Source organism: Mytilus galloprovincialis, chromosome 1 (genome assembly GCF_965363235.1).
Source record: "Mytilus galloprovincialis chromosome 1, xbMytGall1.hap1.1, whole genome shotgun sequence".
NCBI lineage: Eukaryota > Metazoa > Mollusca > Bivalvia > Mytilida > Mytilidae > Mytilus > Mytilus galloprovincialis.
In genome coordinates this window covers 72,190,818-72,217,858 of record NC_134838.1, presented here as the reverse complement: position 1 = coordinate 72,217,858, position 27,041 = coordinate 72,190,818, and the positions used below count along the sequence as shown (strand labels likewise).

The window sequence follows — 27,041 nt, the reverse complement described above, 5'->3', positions numbered from 1 at the left end:
ATCCCATCTGTTATTCAAACATTTCTGTTCGTTACATCCCCATACACAGGAACCATTTTTAGGATGACAATGATGGCCGATGCAACTAGATGAACATGATTCTGAACAGTCTGTACCCCACATACCCTTCTGACATCCTGCAATCATCAATATTTAAACGGATATGACGTATGAATATCTATATAGTACACACATGTGTTGGTGTTAATAACTTCAAACTAGACATACATTGTAGATCACACGGAAAATAAAATATCTGTACAATTTGCAGCACAAAATGAAATGAAATAAAAAGAACCTGTAATTAATTCAAAAGCCAATTTCGCTGTAAAGACACACATCCTGGACACATCTGTCATTTGAGTTCATGAAAAAACAATGCTGACCCTACCTAGTTTTACTCGATATCCGGAAAAGAAATCTATTAATATGACTAGGTGTCAATGGCAAACTTAATCAATTGAATAATAACTATACGTGTAAAAGTATTTTTTTTACATATTTCTAATGTAGTTTTTGTAACAATTGCTGATAAGTAGTTAAAATAAAATGTATGTAAAGTCTGCGAGCATTCCGATTCCAGTCTTTGAAAGAATCAAAATCAGAAGAAATGAAGACATATATAAATGGAATAGCAATGCTTAAAGATTTTTCCATGCTCAGAGAATAAAATTTAAGATTACACAAAAAAAGAAATATTGTCTGTTTAATGCATTTCAACATAGAATTGATTAGTGTTCTATTTTTTACAAAATTTAAATACTATTCGATCTTAACATTCAATTTTGTACACATTCTAGCTGTTTCTATCTGATAAAAAATTACCCAACTTTCATTGTTTTTGCTAGTCTCAAATGAAAGACATTTATTAATTAAAAAAAACCCTAAAGACACTGAATCAAAACATCGTACAAATATTAGAACAGTGTAATGAAAACTAAAAATCAAATTATTAATAAAATACAATGTGAAGAAAACAAAATATATGTATAACAACTTATACATTGAAAGAAGGGAAGGCGAAACCCTAGCAGCGGTCATCTAATGATAAACGTGACACCAAAGAACACGCTGGTCATGACAGTTGTTTATGCATTTATAAATTATTGCTCATGTTGAAAGAGCTAATTTTCTTAAATAAAAATAAACCAGCTTTTAAGGAATTGAAGAAATTAGAAAATAATATTTTGCACATACATACAAAACTAACCATTAATGGCAACGTAACACAATTCAACTACAGGTCCGGTTTTGTCATCCCCTACAGTGTCGTAATAAATGACATATTTTCCAAGTTGATAACATGGTATAGTCTGTGTGATGTCTGGAAAACCAGGAGCAGTATCTTCATAACAAAGATGACCAACAGGTGGAATAGCAGATGAATTGGTCACATATAATTGAAAGCCGTTCATTCGATATCCTGCTGTAATACATAAATGTTAAACTGAATTAAAAAGAAAAACAAAAAACAACAGTATAAATCTTCCAGTACCTATTTTGTCAATAAAAAGAAACATTTTCAATTGCAATTGATGATAGCATTTTTCTAAACCATGCTCAAGTATGAGTCGTGTTTTGCGATATATATAAAACAAAATAATATATAAACAAATTCCGAACTCAATGGACAATTCTAAACGGAAAAAAAACCTTATCATATGTATCAAAAGGCAAAATAAAAAATTCTGACTCATCAAACGAATCAAATACAACTGTCATATTCCTTGCTTTGCACAGGTATTCATTTTTGGAGAATATTGAAGTCTAAACCTGGTTGTATATAGTTTCCTTAACTGTTAAGGTGTGTGTCAGACATATGTAAAATATCAACAAATGCGGTACATCACTCAACAATGTGTTATAATCTTAATCAGTATAAAACAAACAAACAGTACTACTTCAGTTCATATGAGTATTACATTCTAACAGTTTATTCGGCGGATATCGAATATATGTATCTGGTTTTAAAGTAACAAAACAAATTCAACATATCGATCCTCTTAATTTAAGACAAAATTTGTAGTATCTGTTTCTAAATCCTTCAGTTGGACACATATGCTCTGAAGTATTGCGCTAACATATTTTATAGCTAATACGTTAGATCGTGCATGTTCACCTTGTATGGACTACATAAACAGGATGTGTTCCTTTCATAAAAAAATGCTCGAATAGAGTTATGCAGAAGAATAATTGGAATGGACACTACCTTGGTTTTATAGTCACCACAAGAAATTAAATGACTAAAGGTAAATTGTTTTGTTACTAAAACACATAAGAGACATGTTGCCCTTATCTGAGATCTGTAGATACCAGTATAGTCGTCTGGTGTGTATTACTATTCCATGATCGATCAATTGCGACTATTTACCGGATTTGCTATAACATGAACAACACGACGGGTACCACATGTGCAGCAGGATCTGCTTACCCTTCCGAAGCACCTGAGATCACCCTAGTTTTTGGTGGGGTTCGTGTTGCTCATTCTTTAGTTTTCTATGTTGTGTCATTTGTACTATTCTTTGTCTGTTTGTCTTTTCATTTTAAGCCATGGCGTTGTCAGTTTATTTTCGATTGATGATTTTGACTGTCCCTCTGGTATCGTTCGTCCCTCTTTTAGAATAAGTGAAAATTCATGCGGGTGATGCATGCATAGTAAGTGACACCTATCCTGTTGACTCATTCCGTCTTGCTCCTTTTATAGCAATGTACTTTCCTTAGTTTGTGTTTGTTACAACATTTGTTTGTTCTGAAACCATTCATATGCCTTCAATAATAGACATTGTTTCGTTTCCGTTGATCAATCATCAAAACGCATGCGATACAAGAGTAAGATTTATTCTTCTCAGCTACATTATATTATTTATTTGTATAGCAAAATAAAGTACTTTAACGAAAAACCAGAAATGACATCTGACAATATTAATGTTGACAAAAATACATGGACATGAATGCAAAATGACAAGTAAAGTCTCAGATATGAAATGTTTCATTTGCTTCACGATAAGTCGCTTAGTTTATTCTACTTAACAGAATTAAGATCATTTGATATAAGTGTTATGAACTGGCTGTTTCTGTATAAGTCATGTTCATGATGATATAGATTCTCAATCAGCTGTATTAGCCCTCGACTCCTCCAGTTTGGACCCGATACAGCTTACCTCGAATCTATAACAGCCAATACAAAAACAAGCCACGACATAACACTATAATACATATTATGTATATCTACAATTTATAGTAAATAGTTATATGTGTGGTGAATGTACTTACAGCCTTCTCTGTAGTAAATAGTTATATTGGTGATGAATGCAGAATTGAAAGAGATTTCAAACATCCACCATGCAAATGAAGCACCGTCCACGTTTGTGGTTGAACATGTCTCCAAAGTAAATTTATTTGATATAGGTGGTAATAATGCACCTTCAGGTGTGCTTCTTATAAACCTAGAACTTTGTGTAGCTCTGCCAAATGGCGTAAGATTATCTGTAAGATAAATATTAATATCAAGATTTTTGATAGCACAAATTGGTGACAATCACATTCTTGCCGATTAATACGTTATATCAAATTTGATAGATTAAACTGTAAGTGGTTATTATTCCTACCTATTGTGTGTGGTCTTAAGATTGATAGTTTTCTACTCGTAGAAAATCATGTAATTAAAATAAATGTTGAAAGAAATAAAAGAAAAACATTAATGCACTTTTTGAGATACCACGAAGTAAATTTTGTATATTAATGATGACTCTGACTACTAGTTCGCTGATAAACAAATCTCGGATTTAGTTCGGGTCAAAGTTATCTAGGTGCCTTCTGCTGTTCATGTACACAATTAAAAATCCGCTTAAATTAAATTGTCTGTGTAATGTATACATGCAGCTGCTTAATCGATAACTATACCACATCTAGATTGTTATAGTTTTATAATGCAAATAGATCGATATGATTCATCTCACCTTGTCATCATATTGATGAAGGATACCTGTTATCCGAAATATTTAATTTTTGTTCATTTAATTATTATTATTTGTTTATGTTGTACCCTTTTAATCTTGTTATATATTAAGTTTTCTAGTGTACTGTATCATAATTATATGATCCATCGCCATGTAAGAATTATCGTTGAAATTATTCAGTCATTTAATATCAAATATGTATATATAGATATAGATATAAATGTAGTACAATAAAATTGAACCCTGCATTATATTAATAAACTTACGTTGGGCCCTTACTGTCCATTGTATTGTTGTGTAAATTAATAAAAGTAGTAACATTGGTAATGTTGTTTTATGGAACCGGTAAAGTAAAAAATAATAGTTGCCTGAAATGAAAAGAAAACATTACTTCATATATAATAGATAATATATATTTGCGAAATATTAGAATGAAAGAAGAAATGAAATTGGAAGTTATTTGCTACTTGAAAAACAAGTAAACGTAACTCTGTAGTTTTTAAAGTCTCCAGTGTTATTATATTGCATAGTTCTAGTCAGAATTACTTTTAGGCTAAAATTGAAAAAGACAAACAATCATACAATGCACTATACAATACATTATACTAATCAATGTTAATATTAATAATAAAGATGAACTTTGGCAGAAAAGGGGGTAGTGTTTGCTACTTAACATACACGTAAATAGTATTTTAAAGTTGTAAGCAGTTACGGCGAATGCATTGCATGTGTGTAGCTACAACATAATGCTAACATTGAATACTAAAAATGTTAAAAATATAAATATCAAAAACAGCAGGCTTAACATAACAATAACATGGTTGACAATTACCAGAAATTTGATCAGCAGTATCATGTTTAACTAGATAACTAAGCCGTTTCCAACTTGGAAAATTAAAATAATGATGCATTGCTACACCTAATGTTTGCTTATATCTTAAGGTTAACGGAAATAGTGTCAACAGCAATATACAGTTTATGTAACATAACTGATTAACAGATATTTAGAATTATATATCCATACCTGATTCGTACGGTAAGAAACAACTGTTCTTGGGATTTTATCTATGTTTGTAATTTATATATTTTCTTGATTTATGGTGTATTTAGAACACACCAGTCAAAGAAGGGTAGTCATAAAACTACAATAAATATTATAGGTTATTTGATTATATCTTCTATGTAATGCGTTTATATGTTGCTTTAGAAAAGGTACAAACGCCCATACGTAAGTTATATCATTTTACTGCATGGATTCGTTGTGTGGTGAATACAATCAGAATAAACAAAAATACCGAGCAAACAAGGAAAGACCCTAAAGGATGAAAATCAATAAAAACTGACAAATCAAACATAAGACTATATCAATCAACGAAAGGAATTGAAAACAACAGTTACTGTCAACACCTGACTAGGAACATACATTTTCCCGGAGAAAATGGGTTGATATTTGTCGATTGGGGATACAGCATGCGATACGTATTTTGCCATGTATTATTCTGTTTATCATATATTTTAGTAGAATCAGATTCATGGGATATCCATTTTTTTAAATCTTCTAAAATTATAAGCTAGAAAAGAACATTATGATTTTCTTGTATCTTTTATAGACTTCCTTATTTGCCACATCGTAATGTCCTCTTCAACCTATTACATTTTCAATATACGTTTAAAACCATACATATGTATTAAAATGCATGCATCCTCTAACAATACTGTCCTATTATTTCAACTAAAAATAATATTTTTCAAAGATGTAGAAATGTTTAAATTTTTATTGTTTATTTGACGATGATATTATTCAAAATCATTTTAATTTTAATTTTATGACGAGGTGAACGAAGAGCAAGAAAAATATTCCTTGAAAAGTTTGCTATCTATTCTAACCAAATAAAAAGAAAATTTGCATATGTGTTTAATCCATCAGGTAATGAAAACAGACTTCACGAAAATTATGACCAAACAAAAAATAAAACTTCAGATATTTCTACATCTTATTGTGTCTTTAATATATATATAAAAGTCATTCATAAAGTTACTGGGAAATAATTTTTGGAAAAATATCGATTTAAGTTGAAATGATAGGACATTTCTTTTAGTGGGAACTCATTTTTTTCCTATGCAAGGATTGCAAATAGAGCAACTGGACGTCATAGGTCAAACGATGACGTCATTCGAATTATGACGTAACGCTAGGTATGCGATACGGGTTTTGCCATGCGATACGGGGTATGCGATACAGGTTTAGCTATGCGATACGGGGTATGCGATACAGGGTAGGTGATACAGACTGGAAAAAAGAACCTTTATTAGATATACAAAAAAGCTGTATTTTGTACTAAATATATGATAAAAAATATATTTTTCCAGCTGACTATTGATAAAACATATATACACAGATAAGTAGATTCAACGTCAATATGTCATCAAAGGTAATCATTGGTACATATTATATTTTTGCCTTTTTTAATAAAAAAAAAACAGTATTAATATCGCACTAAAAAATAATCAAATTGATACCCTTAATAATCAACAAAAAAAATCAGCTGTTTATTTCGATAAAGTAAACACAAACACATTTAATTGATTTATTTTGATTTAACAAAAAAGAAAAAAAGGTTTAAATTAATATCTGTTTTAAAATGCTATATGTAAGGTAAATGCATATTGTAACAAAAGGATAAATAAGTTAATCAATGCATACAGAAACACACATACCTTCTATCAGATAATAGTTATGTACGCCATTTTAAATAAGGAAAGTTTCACATACTAGTAATTCATCCAGACATGCACTTGAAATCATATAGCACTGTGAATATGATATAAGTACGTTTTAAATAGAACAACCACACCACAATATACGTTTTTTTTACAGTTTACAACCATGGATTCAAATCGTTACAAAACGTTTTTGTACTATGACAAACATGGTTCAAAATATATGTCTGAAATTTAAAAACATACATTGTAGTGATATAATATTTACCTCAAAAGGCCTAGTATGCTATCATATGACAAAGTTATCGTATGATTTGTGTTAGATAAACAACGTTTCCTTATATCAAATTCTTGGTAATCTTTGTCCTTATTTAAACAAACATATCGTATTTGTCAGATCAATGATTTATGTTGATACATTTTAAAAATAAGAGATGGTTTATTATAGTTGATGGTTCTCTGATGCAAAATCTTTTTTATTATTGATTGTTATTGGCTGTTAACTAGCTTTCAGTTACTGCGAGTACTCTGATATTGTATTTTCCTATTAATTTGACCTGTTGAAACAATTTGTAATGCATTTTTGTTGATCAATATGTACTTAATTTTGTAACATATCGTCTCAATGTTCTCAATATATATATATATATATACTGCCTTTTTAGTTTTAAGTATGACAATAAATGTTCACTTCTGTTTTCGTACTATCAATATCATTTTTTTTTATTATATGTTCATAATCATTGTATTCTTAATACAAACCTATTGTATTTACCAGTGTGCTTTATTTTACGAAACACCATTTAGAGCAAGGTTAACATTATCTTTCTGTTATTGCTTTACATATCTTCCTTTTTATAGATATTGTATTAACATTGTGTCCTAGATCTAAATAATTCGTTCATGCTAGGTTTACTTGTTTTTGTTAATATAATAAAGATGATATGGTATGATTGTCCATGAGACAAATCTCCACAAGAGACGCAAATGACACAGAAATTAACAACTTGAGTTCACCGTATTGCCTTCAACAATGAGCGAAGCCCATACCGCATAGTCAGCTATAAAAGGCCCCGAAATGACAATGTAATACAATATGTACAATTCAAACGAGAAAACTAACGGCCTAATATATGTACAAGAAATGAACGATAAACAAATATGTTAAGCCTCGGTCACACCTTACTGGATAGCGCGAACAGACGCCTAACGGATAACTTTTTTTAAATCCTTTCATGTCCGTTAGACGGCCGTTCTTATCCGTTAAACGTCCGTCCATACGTTGCATGTCCGTTAAGCGTACGTTTTATCCGTCGACGTCCGTTCTGTCCGGTCACAATTTTGAGCATGTTCAAAACTTTGAACGGACGTCCAACGGATAAAGGTCCGTTGAACGTCCGTTAGGCGTCCGTTTTGAACGGTACTCGTCCGTTTCGTTTCCGTTTTGTATCCGTCACGTGTCCGTTATACATCCGCTGAAGGTCTAGAGGATAAATTCACCAACGGACTTACCGGTCGATTAACGGACAAAACGGATGTTGAGCGAATGAGAAACGGACTTCTATCGGACGTATAACGGATAAAACGGATGATGAACGGATCTGCAACGGATAAATGCCAATTGAAAATTTTGCGGCAGAAATGCCAATTATTGTGTGTGTTACAATTAAACGTTGCGTCGTTTGTTTTCTCTTATTTTTGAGTGTAAATTGACATTGCGATAAGACGTGTCACGGTACTTGTCTATCCCAAATTCATGTATTTGGTTTTGATGTTATATTTGTTATTCTCGTGGGATTTTGTCTGATGCTTGGTCCGTTTCTGTGTGTGTTAGTTACATTGTAGTGTTGTGTCGTTGTTCTCCTCTTATATTTATGCGTTTCCCTCAGTTTTAGTTTGTTACCCCGATTTTGTTTTATGTCCATGGATTTATGAGTTTGAACAGCGGTATACTACTGTTGCCTTTATTGGTATGTCAGATTTTTTAAGGTTCATGAATTCTTATTATTCATAATCGATCTTAGAGTAAGGGCACGTCAACACAATCAGTTCTTATTGAGGCCAGACACTGCCTTTTGGCGGAATTTTGAAGAACAAACCAAAACCAGTTACACAGAAACATTTAGAATATTTATGCGATTTACATGTTTTATTTTTTACGCCTTTAATTTTTCAGTATATCTTGTTCATCCGTTTTATCCGGTACACTTCCGTTAGGTGTCCGTTTTATGCGGTACTCGTCCGTTGGATGTACGTTCGACATCCGTTCTGTCCGCTACGTTTCCGTTTCCGTTTTTCGTACGTTGCATATCCTGTGTGTGTCCGGTATGCATTCGTCCGTTTTATTGGGTCAGTACATCAACGGACTCCTAGCAGACAAATGTACAATTAACATGTCTGACTCTGAACAATTAGTAAACAGACTTAACAATGATCTATAGACATCGACCACTTGTTCTTGATATTTGAAACTGTATGTATATAAGTTTATTAGAGTAATTATTTATCTTGTGTCTGACGAAACCGAAATGCCTGCATAGTTATAGCTTGCCATACGTTTGTATTGGTTTTGTGGGTGTTCACTCAAAATTGTAAATTGTAATTACAAAATTGTGTTTGTGAAATTTAGATTCACTTTAGTACCACATTTCGTCTAGTATATATTTCACAAGTGTATACTACGTACCGCAGTATTCAATGAATAAGATGATGATGACAGAAAGAACATTAAACGTCATGTGGCACATATTATATGAATATCGGACTATGAGTTGTCAATCTGCATGAAAAGATTTCCAATTCTACCATATTGAGTTGGAATTTTTACAAGATATACTCGAGTCGCACTAGTATTACAAGGTTCTTATGCCGTTTGACTCAGACACATGTTTAAGATGTATGGAAGATTCTATGTATATACATCTGAAATGAAAAATTAATCAAATGCCTATAGATATCCACTAAATTGGTAAGAAGTTTTTAAACAGATATATTCTTATTTACACAATCATTAACAAACTAACAAAATTTAACAAAGTAACACAGTGACACTACCATATACAAATGGGATACTTAATTATTTTTAATCATGCTATGCAGAAATTAACACATCAAGTTATAGTGCACGTGAGAAACAAAAAAAAAAAAAGAACACGATGTGTGATTGTGTACTAAAAAATATCAAAGCAAGCAATAAATTGTCAAGCAAACATTTTTTGTTCACTATGCCTGTCTTTATCTCCGCTCCTTTACTTAATTCGCTTTTCGTCGATCATTCTCTATATTGTTCTCTATTAGTTTTTTTTCCTGTATGCCACTCTATCTACGCTCCTTTACAATAACTAGTTCCCCTGTCTTGCTAATCCTTATAAAGATAGGGACTTTAGACATAGAAGGGACTCTCTTGTCTTCAATGAAATAAAATTGATAGTGACTATAGGTGCTGCATCAATTTATATCTGCATGTTTGCCAATCGTCAAAAGTTTCAACTTGCATGTACATTTTTTTCTTCAAAAAAGGGACCAGAATCATGAAGAAACAGTATTTATTTCACCAAAATTTTCAAAGGTCATGTTTATAATGTTTCAAACTTATTTATAGCAAAAATAGTAGATTATATTATTAACAGTTCATCATTTATTAATATGTGGGATTATTATTCCAAACACGCAATAGATAACCAACGTTAGACACACATATATTATGGTTCAATAAATGTTACATGTGCACACCGGGTACCTCAATAAAGAGGCCATGTATGAACCTGTTTCATATAATTGTGTAATACGAATTTTTAGTCAACAGGATGTCACTGGAATACCCAAAAGGATGTATCTGTAATATACACCCTTGAAGACCTAACTGAATGTTTCGTTCTGACACGACATCTATGATATCAATAATTCTATCATGCCTATTATCAATTCGGGAGGAAGCAAACACAAATATATAATAAGATAACGTAAATAAAATTTAAAAAGAAAAAAAAAACCTATAAGTTTTTCCCCGAACATACCAGATAGGGTCTGACTTTAAACTGTAACGTGTCTTAAATAGTGACCGTTCCGAATTGATCCAGTATCAATTTGATATAATTTGAAGATTAGTTAATAAAATACTTTTAATAAAACAATTGAGACGTCCATTATTTCGATGTTTACATAGATATAACCTGGGAATATTATTAGTGAGGTGACAGGATAGAAAAAAGTCGATTATTAAAAGAGTTTAATTTCACTTCATGGTACACGGCTAGAAATTGGCACAGTCCTACAAAAATGATTTTACTTGAATTCAAGATTGGTCGTCTGGAAGTCGTATAGAACAGTTTTTTTTTAATCTGAGCTTCTAGTCAGCAAATTTTACTTCAAATGCAGATCATTAATGGCCTACAGTTTGGCGTTTTATTCAAAAGATGCCCTCGAATATCTTTTATTCTTATTTTATTCAAACATCAGACATAATGCTCTATACATTTGGCGAAAAAGTTAATCCTAAAAGCCTTTTGATGACAAATTATGAAGATAAAAACTGCTGTTAACGTGGACATTTTGTGTTTTATCTGATTCGAACATGATATCATACAATAAATTGCTGATGAATAGATTATATCGTTTCTACTATAAAGTAATAAAACTGCTTTTTTCTTTTCATTCACAAATGTTTTATACGGTAACATTGTTTAAAACGATCAATTTTGAACTTTCAAAAATCTCTGCTATTCAATCACTAACTTAAAAAAAATCCGTCCCGTCCATGATTGGGCTGAATACATAGTTTTCTTGTAATAGTTTTGACTTGTTTTTGTTGATTGTTTATTGTTTCGTTGGATTTTTGGGGTGTCCGTTATTCTTTTTCTAAGGTTGTGTTAATTTGATTTTATTTCTATAAGAAGTAAAATAAGTTTTTCAGTTGCTTGTTTTAGAAAAAGGGATCCGACAAAATCCCCAAAAGATAACAAAACTAAAAAGTCCGTTGAAACTTGGCTTTAACATGTCAAAGAAGCAAACATTCATTTTTATCCCTAAACTAGTGTTATTTTCTTAAATACGGAAAAGGATAACTGATTTTTTTTACCACTTACAGTAAATTGAGGTATTTTGACACATTTGGTTGGTGTTATGATGAAATTTACCCTAAATTGCGCAGATGATTGTGACTTTAGTTCATTCATAGATGTACATCTATGGTTCATTCCATTCGCTTGATAGTTCATAATAAAAGGGGATACGAATGATGCATAAGTCTACATAACATAATGGTATTTACAGTTCGCACTACAATTTGAATTTCAGAACTTTTTCAAAGACCTAAAAAACACTTTGCTTAGTTCTTTGATTTCAAAACCAGATATATTGAAGATTTCCGGTCCCTCGTTTACCAACAAATAAGTCAGTCAGTACTTACATTATCCAGTTAGCTTGTGCTAAAAGATATTACAGAAACTAGAATGTTCGCTTCATATCTTGACGTTTTCTTTGATATTGATTCAGTTTGAAGACCATCAACAAAATTGTATGACAAATGTATGGAAACGGTGAGAAGGGGGGGGGGGGGGGCGATTGTTACTTTCCAATGACTACTTAAAACAGGCCGCATATTTTTAAGTTATATTCAAACGTATTAGTCGACGATGACAAACAAAATTCTGCAAAACTCTACATAACCCACCAAAGATTAACACAACACTTACTGAAACCCAGGGGTTATTTCGTAAGCCCTCGGAAGGTTTTTACCTTTAAACTCTGTCGTGACCCACCTCAATAGCCACATATTTGTGTCTAAAAGATTCTAGAAAAAAAAATGTAAAGAAAACTTGAATGAAAGAGCATCATTTATTTTTTCAAAAGTTATTATTTAAATCGATTAATCCTCGGAATTATAACGAGACTATTTACAGAGGACGATATACATTTACAAGCTAGGATAAAAATGTCTAAAAGGATATATCATAATAGTATTAAAATTAATTGACAACATATTTTATGACAGTCATATGAAATATGGGGCGGGGGTTACATATATGTATCGAATATTCATTTTCTCTCTTCATATTGTTAAAAACACAGTATATACCATGAGTACTGGAAAACCAATGAATCTTGAAAAGAGTAACGGTATGGCAGGACCTCGACATTTAAAAATATATATATTATTTTTAAATTTGAAGCCATGTTTTTCATCATGTGTTCCTTTTTTTTCTTGGTTTTGGGAACTTTTGTTTGTCTTTTGCTTTTCGGCCTTTGTCGATTCATTAGAGTCGTATAATTCTAAATTACATCGCGGTTAATTGATTCTTTAAATATAGTATCAAATAAGAATTGCAATAGAAAACATAGTAATACCATTTCATTTAATTCTTACCATTAGACGTGAGATGAATCTTAGTGCCGACAGATCTAATGATAATTGAGCTGATTTCCTATGTCACGCTTTCATCTGTTTTTAGGAAATCATATGTCAGCCGTCCTGTTGTCAGAAGGATTGGGCATATATTTTCTATTCAAGATAATTGCTCTTTGACCTATTTATATGGCATTATAGAAATAAATTAAGAACACACATTATTAAGGTTCATCAACAAAATAGAAATAATGGCCGTGTGTGAAACATAATATCTACCATGAGTATTAGAAAAACATCACCTATTGTTTGTAGATATCTATTGTCCATTATAAACAGTCTTGACATATAAAGCTGCTGAAGAATTCCTCCTCCTCCTCCTCCTCCTCCGCCTCCTCATCCTCCGCCTCATCATCATCATCATCATCATCATCATCATCATCATCATCATCATCATCATCATCGTCATCATCGTCATCATCATCATCATCATCATCATCATCATCATCATCATCATCATCATCATCATCATCATCATCATCATCATCATCATCATCATCATCATCATCATCATCATCAATAAATATATATCATTACTCACATTGTATGAAATAATGCTTTTATATTAATGAAGGTGCGCTTTTTATAATGTCTACACATTTTAATCTTCAATTTCTGGCAATGTATAGGCGTACAAAAATAAATGGATACCAATAACATTATGTTTATATTTTGCTGTGTTACGTATTTGTTTTTTCCATTATTATTTTATACATAAATTAGGTCATTTGTTTTGGTTTATTTTTAAAAATTCGAAGTCTTTTATAGCTGGCTATATGGTGTGGGCTTTGCTAATTGACGAAGGCTGTTAGGTGACCTATATTTGTTTAGATTAACAGTCGCCATTGTCGCAAATCTTTATTAAGAGTAATTAAAAACAAAAACGAAAACATTATCTTTATGAAATGTAAATTCGATTATAAAACATTAACAAACATCTATCTATATATACATATAATTCCTGACATCACTAACGATACCTTAATTGTCGAAATTCGGAAAGTATGTACTAATTTTGTAACCTTTAGTTAACGGTATGCCATATTTTCCATGTTTTCCACAAGTTTATAGTTTTCTATTTGGTATTAAATTAATAATGAAGATTCGTTTTGTTACATCTGGTGATCCGTTAATTTGGTAGTCGCCAATGATGTCAGCAGGGTTAAAGAATATCCGTTATTCGACCTGCTAGTCAAATGCGTTTTGTTAGAATATACTGTTTTTTTTTTTACTTTTTTGGTCTTTTGGAAAATGTTGTTTGTGCTGTATTTAGACCCCTCTACCAATTGATTTAATTTTGCATGCAACGTATAACAATTACGGTTTTTATCCAACACAATCATATGTTCATACTTGTTAGTAATAAACATGTCTATTTATATACGCAAAACGTTAAACATTACACCATAGTGATTGAAGAGACATGTAAATGAACGTTATATACAAACCCATGCTATGTAAATGTTCTACATGTTTGAGTTAAAATAAAAAAGCTAATACATCAAAGCAGCAAACCATAAAAACCTTTTACAACTTTAAGCGCACTAGCAATAAGCTATCAGATTTGTGCAAAATAGGAAATATTGAATCATTGCACAAGATGTAAGTTAAAAAAATATGTTAGTAACACGTCAACATGGTCAAGGTCACAATAAACAACAGGCATAACTAATCAAAATAAATACATAAATGTACATGCAGTTACTTTTTTATCAAGTTCATAGAGTAATACAAGAGTAAATGCATATAAATGGATATGACTTTAAAATCAGAACATATTTGCAATTGGCTATACCATTTTAGCCTCGTATGACGATTGCGTTTTACCACACACTAAAATGCTAAGGTAAAACACAAAAACATACTTGAATCAAATGTTGACACAGCATGGCGGTGTCCTAAGGATAAGATAATCATCGTTTAAATCCATACACAATTTCTTGTAAAAAATATGCAGCACTAACATTTCAAGAGGCCCTGTAAGTGGCTTAATTAAACAACACCAACATGAAAATACAATAAAGAGTCGCGTTTAAGTCCTAAAAGTTTCTACCCAATTAACAGATTTTCAAATCTGGATATGACAAAATATTCAGGTTCTTAAAGTTCTTGAACTGCGGACGTTTTTTAGTCTTATTTACATTTAATGATGATTCAAGCGTAACCCATGTAAACGACACGCGTGTCTCACGTTCAAAGTGTCAAGCCTAGTGATTATGATGAGTGTTTTGTTAAGTGTTTTAAAAATTTTACTATATTTTACGTAATATCAAGTCATCACACAATTATAATGATTATGTTGAGTATTTGATCGGTTTCATAGCAGATGACTAGAGCAGATAATTTTTATGGTACACATTTGTTTTTTGTATTTGACATATTTAGCGTATATTTGAAACAAATAAACATAACTGTGGAACAACCAATACTTGAAATACCGACATACATTTGGTACAATTACAAATCTGTGAGGTCCATCCTGTAACACATCCTTCTGTACAAACACCTGTTTTTATATCCCATCTGTTATTTAAGCATTTCTGTTCGTCACACCCCCAAACACATGAACCATTTTCAGGATGACAATGATGGCCTATACATTTAGAAGAACATGATTCAGAACAGTCTGTACCCCACATGCCTTTCTCACAACCTACAAGTGATGTTTAACAGGTTTTATATATTACATAGAAAATAAAATAAATTTGATACATGTATATCTGGCACAATTCAGATAAAAGGAAAATTACACAAATTCTGACCTTCGAAAAAAGGAACAAGGCATAGATTCGTAAGTCACTATTCCTGATAAGAATTGAAGGTGTTGAACGCTTTACTCTCAAGACAAAACGCAGATCTGACACATATTCCTGATACGGTCATTTGAATTCACACAGAAATATATGCTGACCCTGGGAATGTAGCTGATGTAACTAGATAACCAAGAACAATGGACGACGAGAAAGGCAGAGGAAATAAGGTATCAATTATTATAATAATAATAATATCTTGATATAGCAATGCTTATAATCTATGAAGGCACAGTGTGAATTATCTAATGTTAGTAAATTCTCTCCAAAAGTCTTGTTTTACAACATCGTACTGAAAACAATTCCAATTTTCGAACAGTTACATTAAATATATTAGTAGTTCTCTATTTAACATCCCAAAATGAATAAGTTGTGCTCCCAAGATTCAGGTATTATTCAACCTAAAATGCAACTGTTAACACATTTCCCGATGATTGTATAACTTTCATTGATATTTCTGCTCATCTACAATTATATCCTCGTTTAACTAAACAATCTTTCAAAATATTTTTGAAAAGGAGGCACTAACCGAAAACATTTGAAATATTACAACATTTTCATGAAATATTAAGAAATAATTAAAGGCATGGAAGTGATCTAATAAGTGAAGTGTATTCGTTACAACATTTGTCTTTATGTATATTTCAAACTAAACATAATGTGTCACATATTTGTTTTTCATTCATTGTATTTTTACATAATTATGGCCGATAGGTTTCTCGTTTAAATTATTTTACATTTGTCATTTCGGGGTTGATAATTTCTGTATCATTTGGTTTCTTGTGGAGAGTTGTCTTATTGGCAATTGCACATGTTACACCACATCTTCTTTTTTATATGAGTTGAGTTAAAGGTCAATATACAACGAAAAATAAAACAAAAAACTAAATTGTATTAATAACTTCAAATGCAACAAATACCTCTGATGGACAGGACATGTACCTATATATAAAAGATGTACGTAAGAACAATAGTTATAATAACAAATAAGACAAAACGAAATATAGAGTAGATGTCGAAAAAGAGCAGGCTAATACAGCAACAAGACATCACTCGCGCCCGCGAAGCGGAAGGGATTACTATAAGTTGCAATTATCTATGAATAATTATGTTTAAAATAAATATCAACGAAAATTTATGCAGAAAGTACAACCGTCTGTTAACGCACAAAAATCCTCAACCTTGAAGTCCATTAGAAAAAAAACCTGACGCGTTAAAAAACAAACACACCTAATGATTAACAGCTATGGTTCTGATAGTTGTTTTAGTTTTCATGTACTGGTTTAACAAAGATTTTTTTTTATACATTTTGTTATGCCAAAGCCTTGTATTGCATGATTGACAACTGTAGGTTTGCTGATTGTTAAAAAAAATTGTACGGTAAAAACAAATATGCTTATATCAACGTCCGTAGTTTCGAAGTTGATAAATGTCTCATGCAACAATAAAACCATATATCCTTATTCGTGTATTGCTAGATTCATTTGTTATTTTATTATTTGTTATTTTCTCTAATTTAATCATTTGTGAAAAACATTCTTCATTTAACGGTACCTTGTGAGGTGCACTTTGTGTACATGTAGTCTTTTCGGTAAGACTTTACATTAAACTATTTAAGAAACCCGTCATACAAATAAACCTAGCTTTGTCCATTAAAAACGACTGAAATTGAAGTAAATTAAATTCTAACAATGTGACGCCCAAAGGAAAAATTATGAAATTCTGAGCAACACAAAACCTACCATTAATAGCAACGTAACACAATTCAACTACAGGTCCGTTATTTGTTTGGACATCTCCTTTATCATCATAATAAATGACATATTTTCCAAGTTGATTACAGGGAATATTCTGTGTGATGTTTGGGATACCAGGATCAGGATCTTCATAACAGAGATAACCATCAGGTGGAATAGTTGATGTGTTGGTCACATATAGTTTAAATCCATCCATGCGAACAGCATCTGAAATTATGTAATGAACGTTAGATGGCAAATCTTTCAATTTCTAACTTGTAAGAAGAAGTAAGTTACAAATGCAGATAGTCTTAAAAGTCTGTAGTTGATTTATAACATATATGCTTACAGTAACTGTTACTACATGTTTTAAATTCGTTTTTAAATTGCACAATATCAGCAAATGCAGTTTTTTGTACCACATTTGCATCCCCCAATCCCCTTTGGGTTTGTTCAAGACTGTGAAAATCGTATACAAAGATACCGATATCAATATATGAAATCGAAAGCCGTTCCTGAGATAACCGTCTTTCAGATCGCTCCCAAAAACTCAAAAAATAGGGATATATGAATTACTAATGAGTTATATGGCAAAAACAGAGTCATGCACATTTACAACATAATCAATATAAGAAGATGTGACGTCTGATTGTTATAAATTGAAACGTCGGAATGTGAGTACTTTCTTAATTTATAAAAGACAAAAATTACAAAAGTTTGTTCAACACTTTGCTAGTTAACATTTAATAACTGATTGGCTGATTATATTTAAGTTGACTAACAGTCATCAACCATAGATATTCGATGATTATGATTACGGTTGCTGCTTACAAGGAAGCTTACAAACCAAGAGATCCAAATGGTGAAGTTGCAATTACCCCTTCGTAAACTTTATGCAAACCATTACGAGTTTGTTGACCGTTATGTAATATTCGTTTAACGCATGACACCGGATATATTCCCAATGTCTTAACTGCTAAACCGTCCCCTTTGCCACGAATGTGACCTACCAAATTCAACTATTTACTGGATTAGTAATAACATGAACAAAACGACGGATGCCACATGTGGAGCAGAATATAATTTCCATTCCATTATGACGTCAAACGGTCGATTCTACGTCAGACTTAATCTTAATCTTAATATTCGGTCCCAGTATTTAAAATCTTTCAATCCTTTATGAGTGGATATAACATACATTAATGAGAAAGCATGAATGAGGTAGTTTTATTTGATATATGTCTTCTTATGCTTCTTTGTTAAATATTTGTTTGTCTTTACTGTGATAAAGGTTATAACACAATGTTAACTGCTATACCCCTTTTTTGACATTTTTACCTATAAGGCCACACCAATTTAATTTCTTGTTCTACGGATTTTTGGACTCCAAAATTTGGGGCGAGCGAGCGATTTGAAAATTTTAATAAAAAAATATTTAATTTGCAAATGTTTGGGGCGAAACTTGAAAAGTAAAGGCGAGCGATTATAATTTTTTTTGGTAAAAATTAAATAGTCGGTTTTGACAATATTAAAGCTTGATTTATCACTTGTACTTTGACATTTCTTTAATTTCTGAAGTATTTTTCCCCTGTTCACCAAGAAATAATTAAATCTGGTCTATGTATGTGTGACTGACAATGAGACAATTCTCCATCCAAGTCATAATCAGTTTGGGGACAACCCCTTAATGTTATAAATATCCCTTTTACATGTTTATTAGGGATCAATATAAGTTATAATATATATTTGTTTGTACAAAAGGGCTCATATTTTCTCAAAGAACTATATATCTATCTGGTATTAAATGGTCAAAACATGTCCAAGAATTTTGTCATATTCCTGGACTTTAACCATGTTAACACATTTACCTTAACAGTTTAATATTATTCAAAATAAGTGCCCTCTTTTAGAAAAAGTTGTTTAAAATATGATTGAACTCTGCTCTTTTTGAGTACAAAATTCTAAGTTTTCAAAGGTTTTGTATAGAAGAACTATACAAATCCTTGGTATTTCTATTTTCTTTTCTACATCTACCCCTTGTCTGAGGAAGGGTTGTTCTCAACCTGATAATAGCAAACACAGGTCAAAGTACGGCCTTTCACACAGGGTTTTGATACAAACCAAACAGCAGGCTATAAAGGACCCCAAAATTATTAGCGTACACAATTCGAACAGGAAAACCAACGATCTAATTTATGTATCATGTATATCCAAACGGGAAAATACCAATGAACAACATCAACAAACGATAACTGCTGAACGACAGGCCCCTCAATCAATCAGGACAGGTGCATAAACATGCAGCGGCTATGGGTAGTTTTGTTTCGCCAGCATACAATATAATTGCAGTTGAAGGCAAATCCTTCAGAAGTTCTTTGTACTTTATTCTAACAACGAACATTTTATGATAGGGAATATAAGTAAGGGGGAAAGTAGCCAATTTTTTGTTCTTTACAGGTATTTCTGTTATAAATTTATATCGGAGCACTCCCGCTCTTGATACATAGGTTTCATGCTGAAACAAATATTCTCACAGATATTTACAAAGTGTGGTGGGGTGCTTTTATGTTTAAAATCGTTATATACAGGTTAGACTGTGATTTTAAAAACAAATGTTGATATCTTTTTATAATATTTACAAAAAAACGGTGCGGGAAATGGACATGATTACATTTCCGGATGCGGGAAGCGGGAATATAAAAAAAATAAAAAAATTCTGTTTTGAAAAAACTAGTTGCGGGCGGGTCCGTCGAACAAGGAATCAGATTGGTGTGGCCTAATGTCTGTTTGTTTTTTTCACGCATTGTTATCAATATAAAGGAATTTGATACGACTGTCAAACAAATGAGAGGTTTGGCTCGCTACAAAACTAAGAAAATGCCTGCACCAAGTTTGGAATATGACAGTTGTTATCCATTTTTTTGATGTGTTTGAGCTTTTGACGTGGACTGTCCGTTTTGAATTTTCTTTGGAGTTCAGTATTTGTGTGATTTTACTTTTTCTTGTTGAAAATTTGCGCACTGAAAACATTTTTTTAGTCAAAGTTAAATCATCGCCAGAAACTACATCTTTCTGTATCAAAATTATATTATTCACTCTTTATCTTGGTTTAAAGTATTTATAAAATAAAAAAGTTGCGGTACGAGTCCATTTCGAGTGCTTTGTGAGTTATAAAGTGAAATGTTATTTCTTAATTATGTCTACCCTTTGCATATTAGCTTAATCTAAATATAAAATAATGCCATCAATTGGGTTTTGTTTTCTTAAATTAATTTTATTACTCGATTATACACTATAAAGTCGTATGAACCCCACCAAATTATATTACAAGGCATTGTTGGTAATATTCATAGTATGGTAAATGCATCAAAAATGATGTATACTTACAATCTTTTCTGTAGTAAATTGTTATATCTGTGATGAATGCAAATTCGAAAGAGAATTGAAATCCCCACCATGCTATTGACGCACCGTCCGTGTTCGTGGTTGAACATGAACCCACAGTATAGTCATTTGTTATAGGTGGAAGTATTGCAGCTTCTGGATTACTTCCACCAAACAAAGTACTTTGCGAAGCATTGCCATATGATGTAAGGTTATCTATAAAATAAGGATCAATAACAATGATTTTGGTAACATTTATTTGGGACTATCATATTCCTGCCTTATTAGTGTTTTTTTTTTAAATATTGTTATAGTTGTGTTCTTCAATGTGTGTTTACATGCTGTTATTTATAATGCTACTTGCATATGTGCAGTTGTACACGTTCTTTAGTCGTGTCTTAGTTATCTCATAATTTCAGATTTTAAGAGGTATAAATGGTACCAAAAATCCATGATTGCCTGACTAAATTGATTCTTAATCAATATTAAGGAGTATCTAACAAATTTGTTGTCAATATAATGGAATTTGATGCGACTGTCATACAAGTGAGAGATGTCGGTAGCTTTGAAACCAGATTGAATCCACCATTTTCAACTTATGAAAATGCCTGTATCAAGTCAGGAAAATGACAATTGTTTATCATTCGTTTGATATGTTAGAGCTTTTGATTTTGCCATTTGAGTAAGGACTTTCTTTTTTTAATTTCCTCGGACTTCAGTGTTTTGGTGATTTTACTTTCTACATCCAATTATTTATGCAACTAATGTCCAGTCAAAACTAGCGATTTAATATGTTTACATACAAGTGATACTAAAATCATAGCTATCATGATCACTGTCGATCACATTTTCGTACCGAACAATGGTTCACAAATGTCATTATGATTAAATAAGGTTACCATTGATATAAGTTAAGACAGACACCCATAGTGAACAATTATTTTAATCAGTATGAAGGATTTTGAATAGACGAACATACCAGAGTTTTGTTTTATTTGAGAAGTTGTCATAATTTTACAAATGTCATTACATCATTCAAGGGATGACACCATTGTTGCCAGCTATATATAGTTGTGTCGGACTATTTTTAGAGCCAACTATCAAATGAAAATATTGTTCAAAATATGCCTGCAATATGTAAAACAAATGTAAAGTAGTGCTTGACATGTGTTTACAAACTGACAAATTACCAAACCGAAAATCACTAAGACTTGCTTTTACAACATTTGATCCCTGGATGAACAATGTTGAAAGATTTTTTATTGGCAAAAATACCCCACCATATGCTGTATATGCATGTTACAAATCGAGAGCATACCGTTAAACGGTATTCGTTGGTCCAGGTATGTAATATTTTTTTTCGTAATATGTTTGTTATTATTATGTCATTAGTTGTCTCATTCTAAATGTTTCGTGGTCTTTTATACCAAACTGTACGTAATAATTTTGTTCTCATTCTTGTAGGCCAAAAGGTTGCCTAAAATTGCTTCATTCTACTTTCATAGCAATCATACATGCACATCAAATCTTTATTGTAATACCATTTTATAAAAACCTGAACAAAAAGAATAATTCATACTAACTGAATTATTTTTCAATTTTACAGATAGATAATCAACGTTACTTCGCATTAGAACGAACTGAGCTATACTCTCATAGAAATGCGTCCATAACGTTTTATTATGAACCAAATGACCATTATCGTCAAGGCAACATAACATTCACAACTACACAATTTTACCCAACAGTCAAATATGACTTTATGTCGATAACATTTGTTTTTCATTAACCATCTTTGTATACTAAATGTGTAGAACTCTTTACAACACATACAGTTTGTTTTAACGTGTAAGATGGTCTATCAAACTCGAAAAAAATCATTCCAGCATTTAAATACATATCTTTTTGAATACTTCAATAACTTTCTGGTAGGAATCTTCAGAGAAATAAAACAAAAATTACACTAAATAAGCTACTTCAATGTAGAATGTAAAAACTGTATAGCAACGTTTAATCCAATCTAATAATAAAAGTTTTAAATATACAAAGAACATTTTTTTTTAAATAACATTGAGAGAGGAAATGGGGAATGTGTCAAAGCGACAACAACCCGACCATACAGCAGACAACAGCCGAAAGCCACCAATGTGTCTTCAATGTAGCGAGAAACTCCCCCATCCGGAGTCGTCCTTCAGCTGGCCCCTTAACAAATATGTATACTAGTACAGTGACAACGGACGTCATACTAAACTAAAGTTATACAGAAACTAACATTATTCAAAATAACACAAGACTAACAGAGGCCAGAGGCTCCTGACTTGGGACTGGTGCAAAATTGCCGCATGTTTATGAGATCTCGACCCTCCCCCTATACCTCCAGTCAAGTAGAAAATTTAACGCATAATACGCACATTAAAATTCAGTTCAAGAGAAGTCCGAGTCCGATGTCAGAAGATGTAACAAAAGAAAATAAAGAAAATGACAATAAAACATAAATAATAACAGACTACTAGCAGTTAACTGATATGCCAGCTCCAGACCCCAATTAAACTGATTGAAAGACTATGTCTTCATCATATGAATATCAGGCACAATCCCTCCCGTATATGTATATTTATATACATTTGGATTCTACCATTCTATATTTAAACTTACGTTGTGCCCTTATTGTCAACTGAACAGCTGCTTGTACTAACAACTCGAATAACATTCTTGTTTTATTTTATGGGGCATACGAAGTAGGGTACTATTTTGCTAAAATAAATGAGAACGGTTAGTTAAATAGTGGATTAAAAGTAAATAATACAAAGGAAAAAAGTGTGGTTGAACAATATTTGCTTCTTCCAAAATATTTAGTTTCTAAAATTACTGTGAGAATTGGTGAGTGAATGAAATGTGTGTAACGTCATCAACATGTTTCATAGTAACGTACATTGACGTAAGACAATTAAATGAGTATAAACAAACATATAGATGAAGCATATAAGATAATATGATTGAAAACGTAATAGTTGATCGAAAATGTTTAATGCCGCCAGACCCATCTTACTGGGTAATATAAAGGTTTTTGTAGTTATGCGAGAGTTTGTAAAATTCCTTTTAAATATGTATAAGGTACTAGTTACATTATATTCTCGGTACTTTTTCAAAACTATTGAGAGGTAGATGGATTCTTCAAGTATAATTTTATCATGTGTTTTTTTAAAGTGTGTACTTATTACAAATAGATATCGGGCTAACGGGAAGAGTTTGTTTCCTTTTTATTTCGTAAAAATATGCAATTTTCTAAATATTGAATCATTCTATCATGTGTCGTCGCATCGATCTTTATGACAACTGGTTTACCCCGAAGCTGTTTGCGTTTGTTGTAATATGAATGAGACTAACAACCATGACAATAAACTAAACATTGTGTTACCATTTGTATTACCATCACTTAAATCGAAAAAAGTGAAGGTGATATGATAAATTGATCTGAAAATTCTAAGTCAAGGAAGGTTAACACACATGTTTATAGTCTAAAAACGAATCAATAGTTTCAATTGCCTTAGTAAAACATTACGATTTACTCACGTTAGGTGTGTTAAAAAAATATTAACGTTTGTATGTACATGTTAAGATGCATATTAGAAGATAAAAAAAAATGGTTTGCTCTTTTTTTTCTGGAAAAATAATAGAAAATGCAAGTTATGTTATGTAAGATTCCTATTGTGATAATATTTACGGATAACAGAATAACATAATATATTCGAACAGTAACATTACGAAAGTTAATCGCTGGTGATATATCACATGCATAGGCATGACTAAGTGGTTTTTGTCTTTATTTTAATTTATTGTTAGATTAACATTGGCAGGTTTATTGATGGTCCCTTTTCTTTGAAAAGAAGATCAAACAAAGAATCGTATTGTATAGATGAACCAGCCTCATAACCATATAAAGTTAAATTATGTACTGACTATCTGTTTCTTACGGTATATATGTTATATTGCTTGTTTGTGTTCTTCAACCTGTACGCAATCGACTATGTATTGATCCAACAACAACAACAACTTTAGGAAGTGAACGGTAAAAGGAAAATGCCTTGACAAAACATTAAATTGTAAAATTACAGCTTATTAGAACATAATCTCAAATGTATAATTGCATTTAAAATTAGAACATGTGTGTGTAATTTCCATTTACCAGAACATCATGTTTATTCTTTTGTTTATATATGAATGCAGCTATTGATATTATGAATGCAGCTTAACACATACTTCAAAGTTTTATTGTTATACAACAGACCTGGAAAAAGCCACACACTCGTATTTGTATGATAAAATTAAACACATTGATCAACACGGGTTTATGGTAATGATATTGACGTATTCTATGTATACAAGTAGTACTTAGCTTGTTACCTACATATTATAAGTTACATAGTGTGTTAGTGACCTAAAACGATATACACGGGGTCAGGAATTTCAATATTGAAGCGCAGCCCGAACCCCATACGGAATTTACTGAAACCGTATACATGTATATCGTAGTAGGCCACAAGAACACTATGTAGGGGATTTTTCTCACCGACTATCTTTATTTGTTGAATTTAGACTACAGATGTCTCATTTACAACCATACCACATCTTCTTATTCCTATATTAAAGTGTTCAAGTGTCCACTTTTAAGATCCTTCTTCCATTGGTTTGCACAAAAACACTAATGTCAACAATAACCAATTAATATCAACAACCTTGATACAACAATATTAAACAGAATTTTCAATTCTTTTAAATAAGCAAATAGTGCCAAATTCAAATTCGTAACTCCACTACTAACTGTGTATTCATATTAGCCCCGCCTCCCTACTTACCTAATATGAAGTATATACACTCTCCACGCGGACGCCTTCAACAAGTCATATTCCTCGAAATGTATAGGAGGTAAATACCAGGTATATGATCCGATTTGATGACATGAGAGGTCGGACTTAGGCGATTGTAGAGACACCAATCACTGATTATACAAATAAAATTAACTACATCTTCATAAGTGAACTTAAAAGTTTGGATGAAAGTCAAATATGACAAAACTATAAGCACCCGATTCAATTTTATGAATACACATAAACATTTTCGATTGTATAAACTCACATAAGCATATTTGATTCTATAGAATTTAACATTTCTAATCGAGTAATAGTATAGATAGTTTCGAAACATAAACTTATGTTGATGTAATTATGACAATCATTTTTTTTTGACAAGAATAAAAAAAAAATTAAAGAAGGAAACATTTTTACCTAACCGAATTTATACATAAATAATGTTAAAACGTAATTTATGCTATAATAACATCAGTTAACTGCAGTTCGTTTACACAATCAGAAATGTTTCAGTCGATAATGAAAGTAAACATACCTGCCTTCGAATAAATCAAATTATATAAAATAAACACTCCACTTATTTCATTGGTATTAGATAATATACACCATTTTAAATGCGTACATCGTTACACCAATTATTGTCTGACATTAACTTGTTATTCAATAGTGCGTTTAGAAAAAAAGTACAATGGTTACTTTTTAAATAGAATAATTTCACAACAATGTCCTTTTTGTAAGTTCACGAACGTGTGTTATAATCTGTATAAAACATTATTTTTGCTCGATTGAAAAGACGAACATCATTTGAATGGATTTGTAATGAGGTTATATAATTTATTATGTCCTGCTGCTCAATGTAAACATTATACATATAGTTCATAACATATATGTGAGATTTGAAAAAACGCATTTTTCTGATAGATGCAAACATGTCCTTATTTATGTAATTAAACTTCTTTACAACCAAACATTATCCACAATGTAAGATGAACAGTAGCCTTTGTTGATACATTCGTACCAAGTCAGGAATATGACAATTGTTATTCATTCGTTTGATGTGTTTTATCATTTGATTTTGCCATCTGATAAGGGAATTTCCGTTTTGAATTTTTCCCGGAGTTCAGTATTTTTGAGATTTACTTTTTGCTATATACTTACTC

General features: G+C 31.5%; 2 protein-coding genes across 3 annotated transcripts in view; both read right to left on the bottom strand.

The window, feature by feature from the left end:
• The window catches only part of LOC143083060 (uncharacterized), an 88,815-nt gene extending 81,710 nt beyond the window's left edge, over window positions 1–7,105 (bottom strand). Inside the window, exons 1-5 of the mRNA XM_076259246.1 lie at window positions 6,678–7,105; window positions 4,226–4,327; window positions 3,274–3,486; window positions 1,211–1,426; window positions 1–137 (exon numbers count right to left, since the gene is read on the bottom strand). The exon at window positions 1–137 is cut by the window's left edge and continues 67 nt beyond it. Of these exons, the coding sequence (XP_076115361.1) occupies window positions 1–137; window positions 1,211–1,426; window positions 3,274–3,486; window positions 4,226–4,280 (621 nt within the window). The 5' untranslated portion in view covers window positions 4,281–4,327; window positions 6,678–7,105. The remainder of the gene's footprint in view (window positions 138–1,210; window positions 1,427–3,273; window positions 3,487–4,225; window positions 4,328–6,677) is intronic.
• Window positions 7,106–13,463: 6,358 nt separating this feature from the next.
• On the bottom strand, window positions 13,464–26,506 carry LOC143083075 (uncharacterized). 2 transcript variants are annotated; one of them, XM_076259270.1, is made up of 5 exons: window positions 26,417–26,506; window positions 23,669–23,767; window positions 21,017–21,229; window positions 17,636–17,857; window positions 13,464–15,736 (listed from the first exon to the last, which is right to left on the bottom strand). In XM_076259270.1, exons 2-5 carry the CDS (start codon window positions 23,721–23,723, stop codon window positions 15,465–15,467), a joined length of 762 nt encoding a protein of 253 aa, XP_076115385.1. In that variant the 5' UTR covers window positions 23,724–23,767; window positions 26,417–26,506; the 3' UTR covers window positions 13,464–15,464. The 2 variants fall into 2 exon arrangements, with proteins under 2 accessions (XP_076115385.1, XP_076115394.1); XM_076259279.1 differs by lacking the exon at window positions 26,417–26,506 and adding an exon at window positions 25,870–26,008.
• Between the last annotated feature and the right edge of the window lie 535 nt (window positions 26,507–27,041).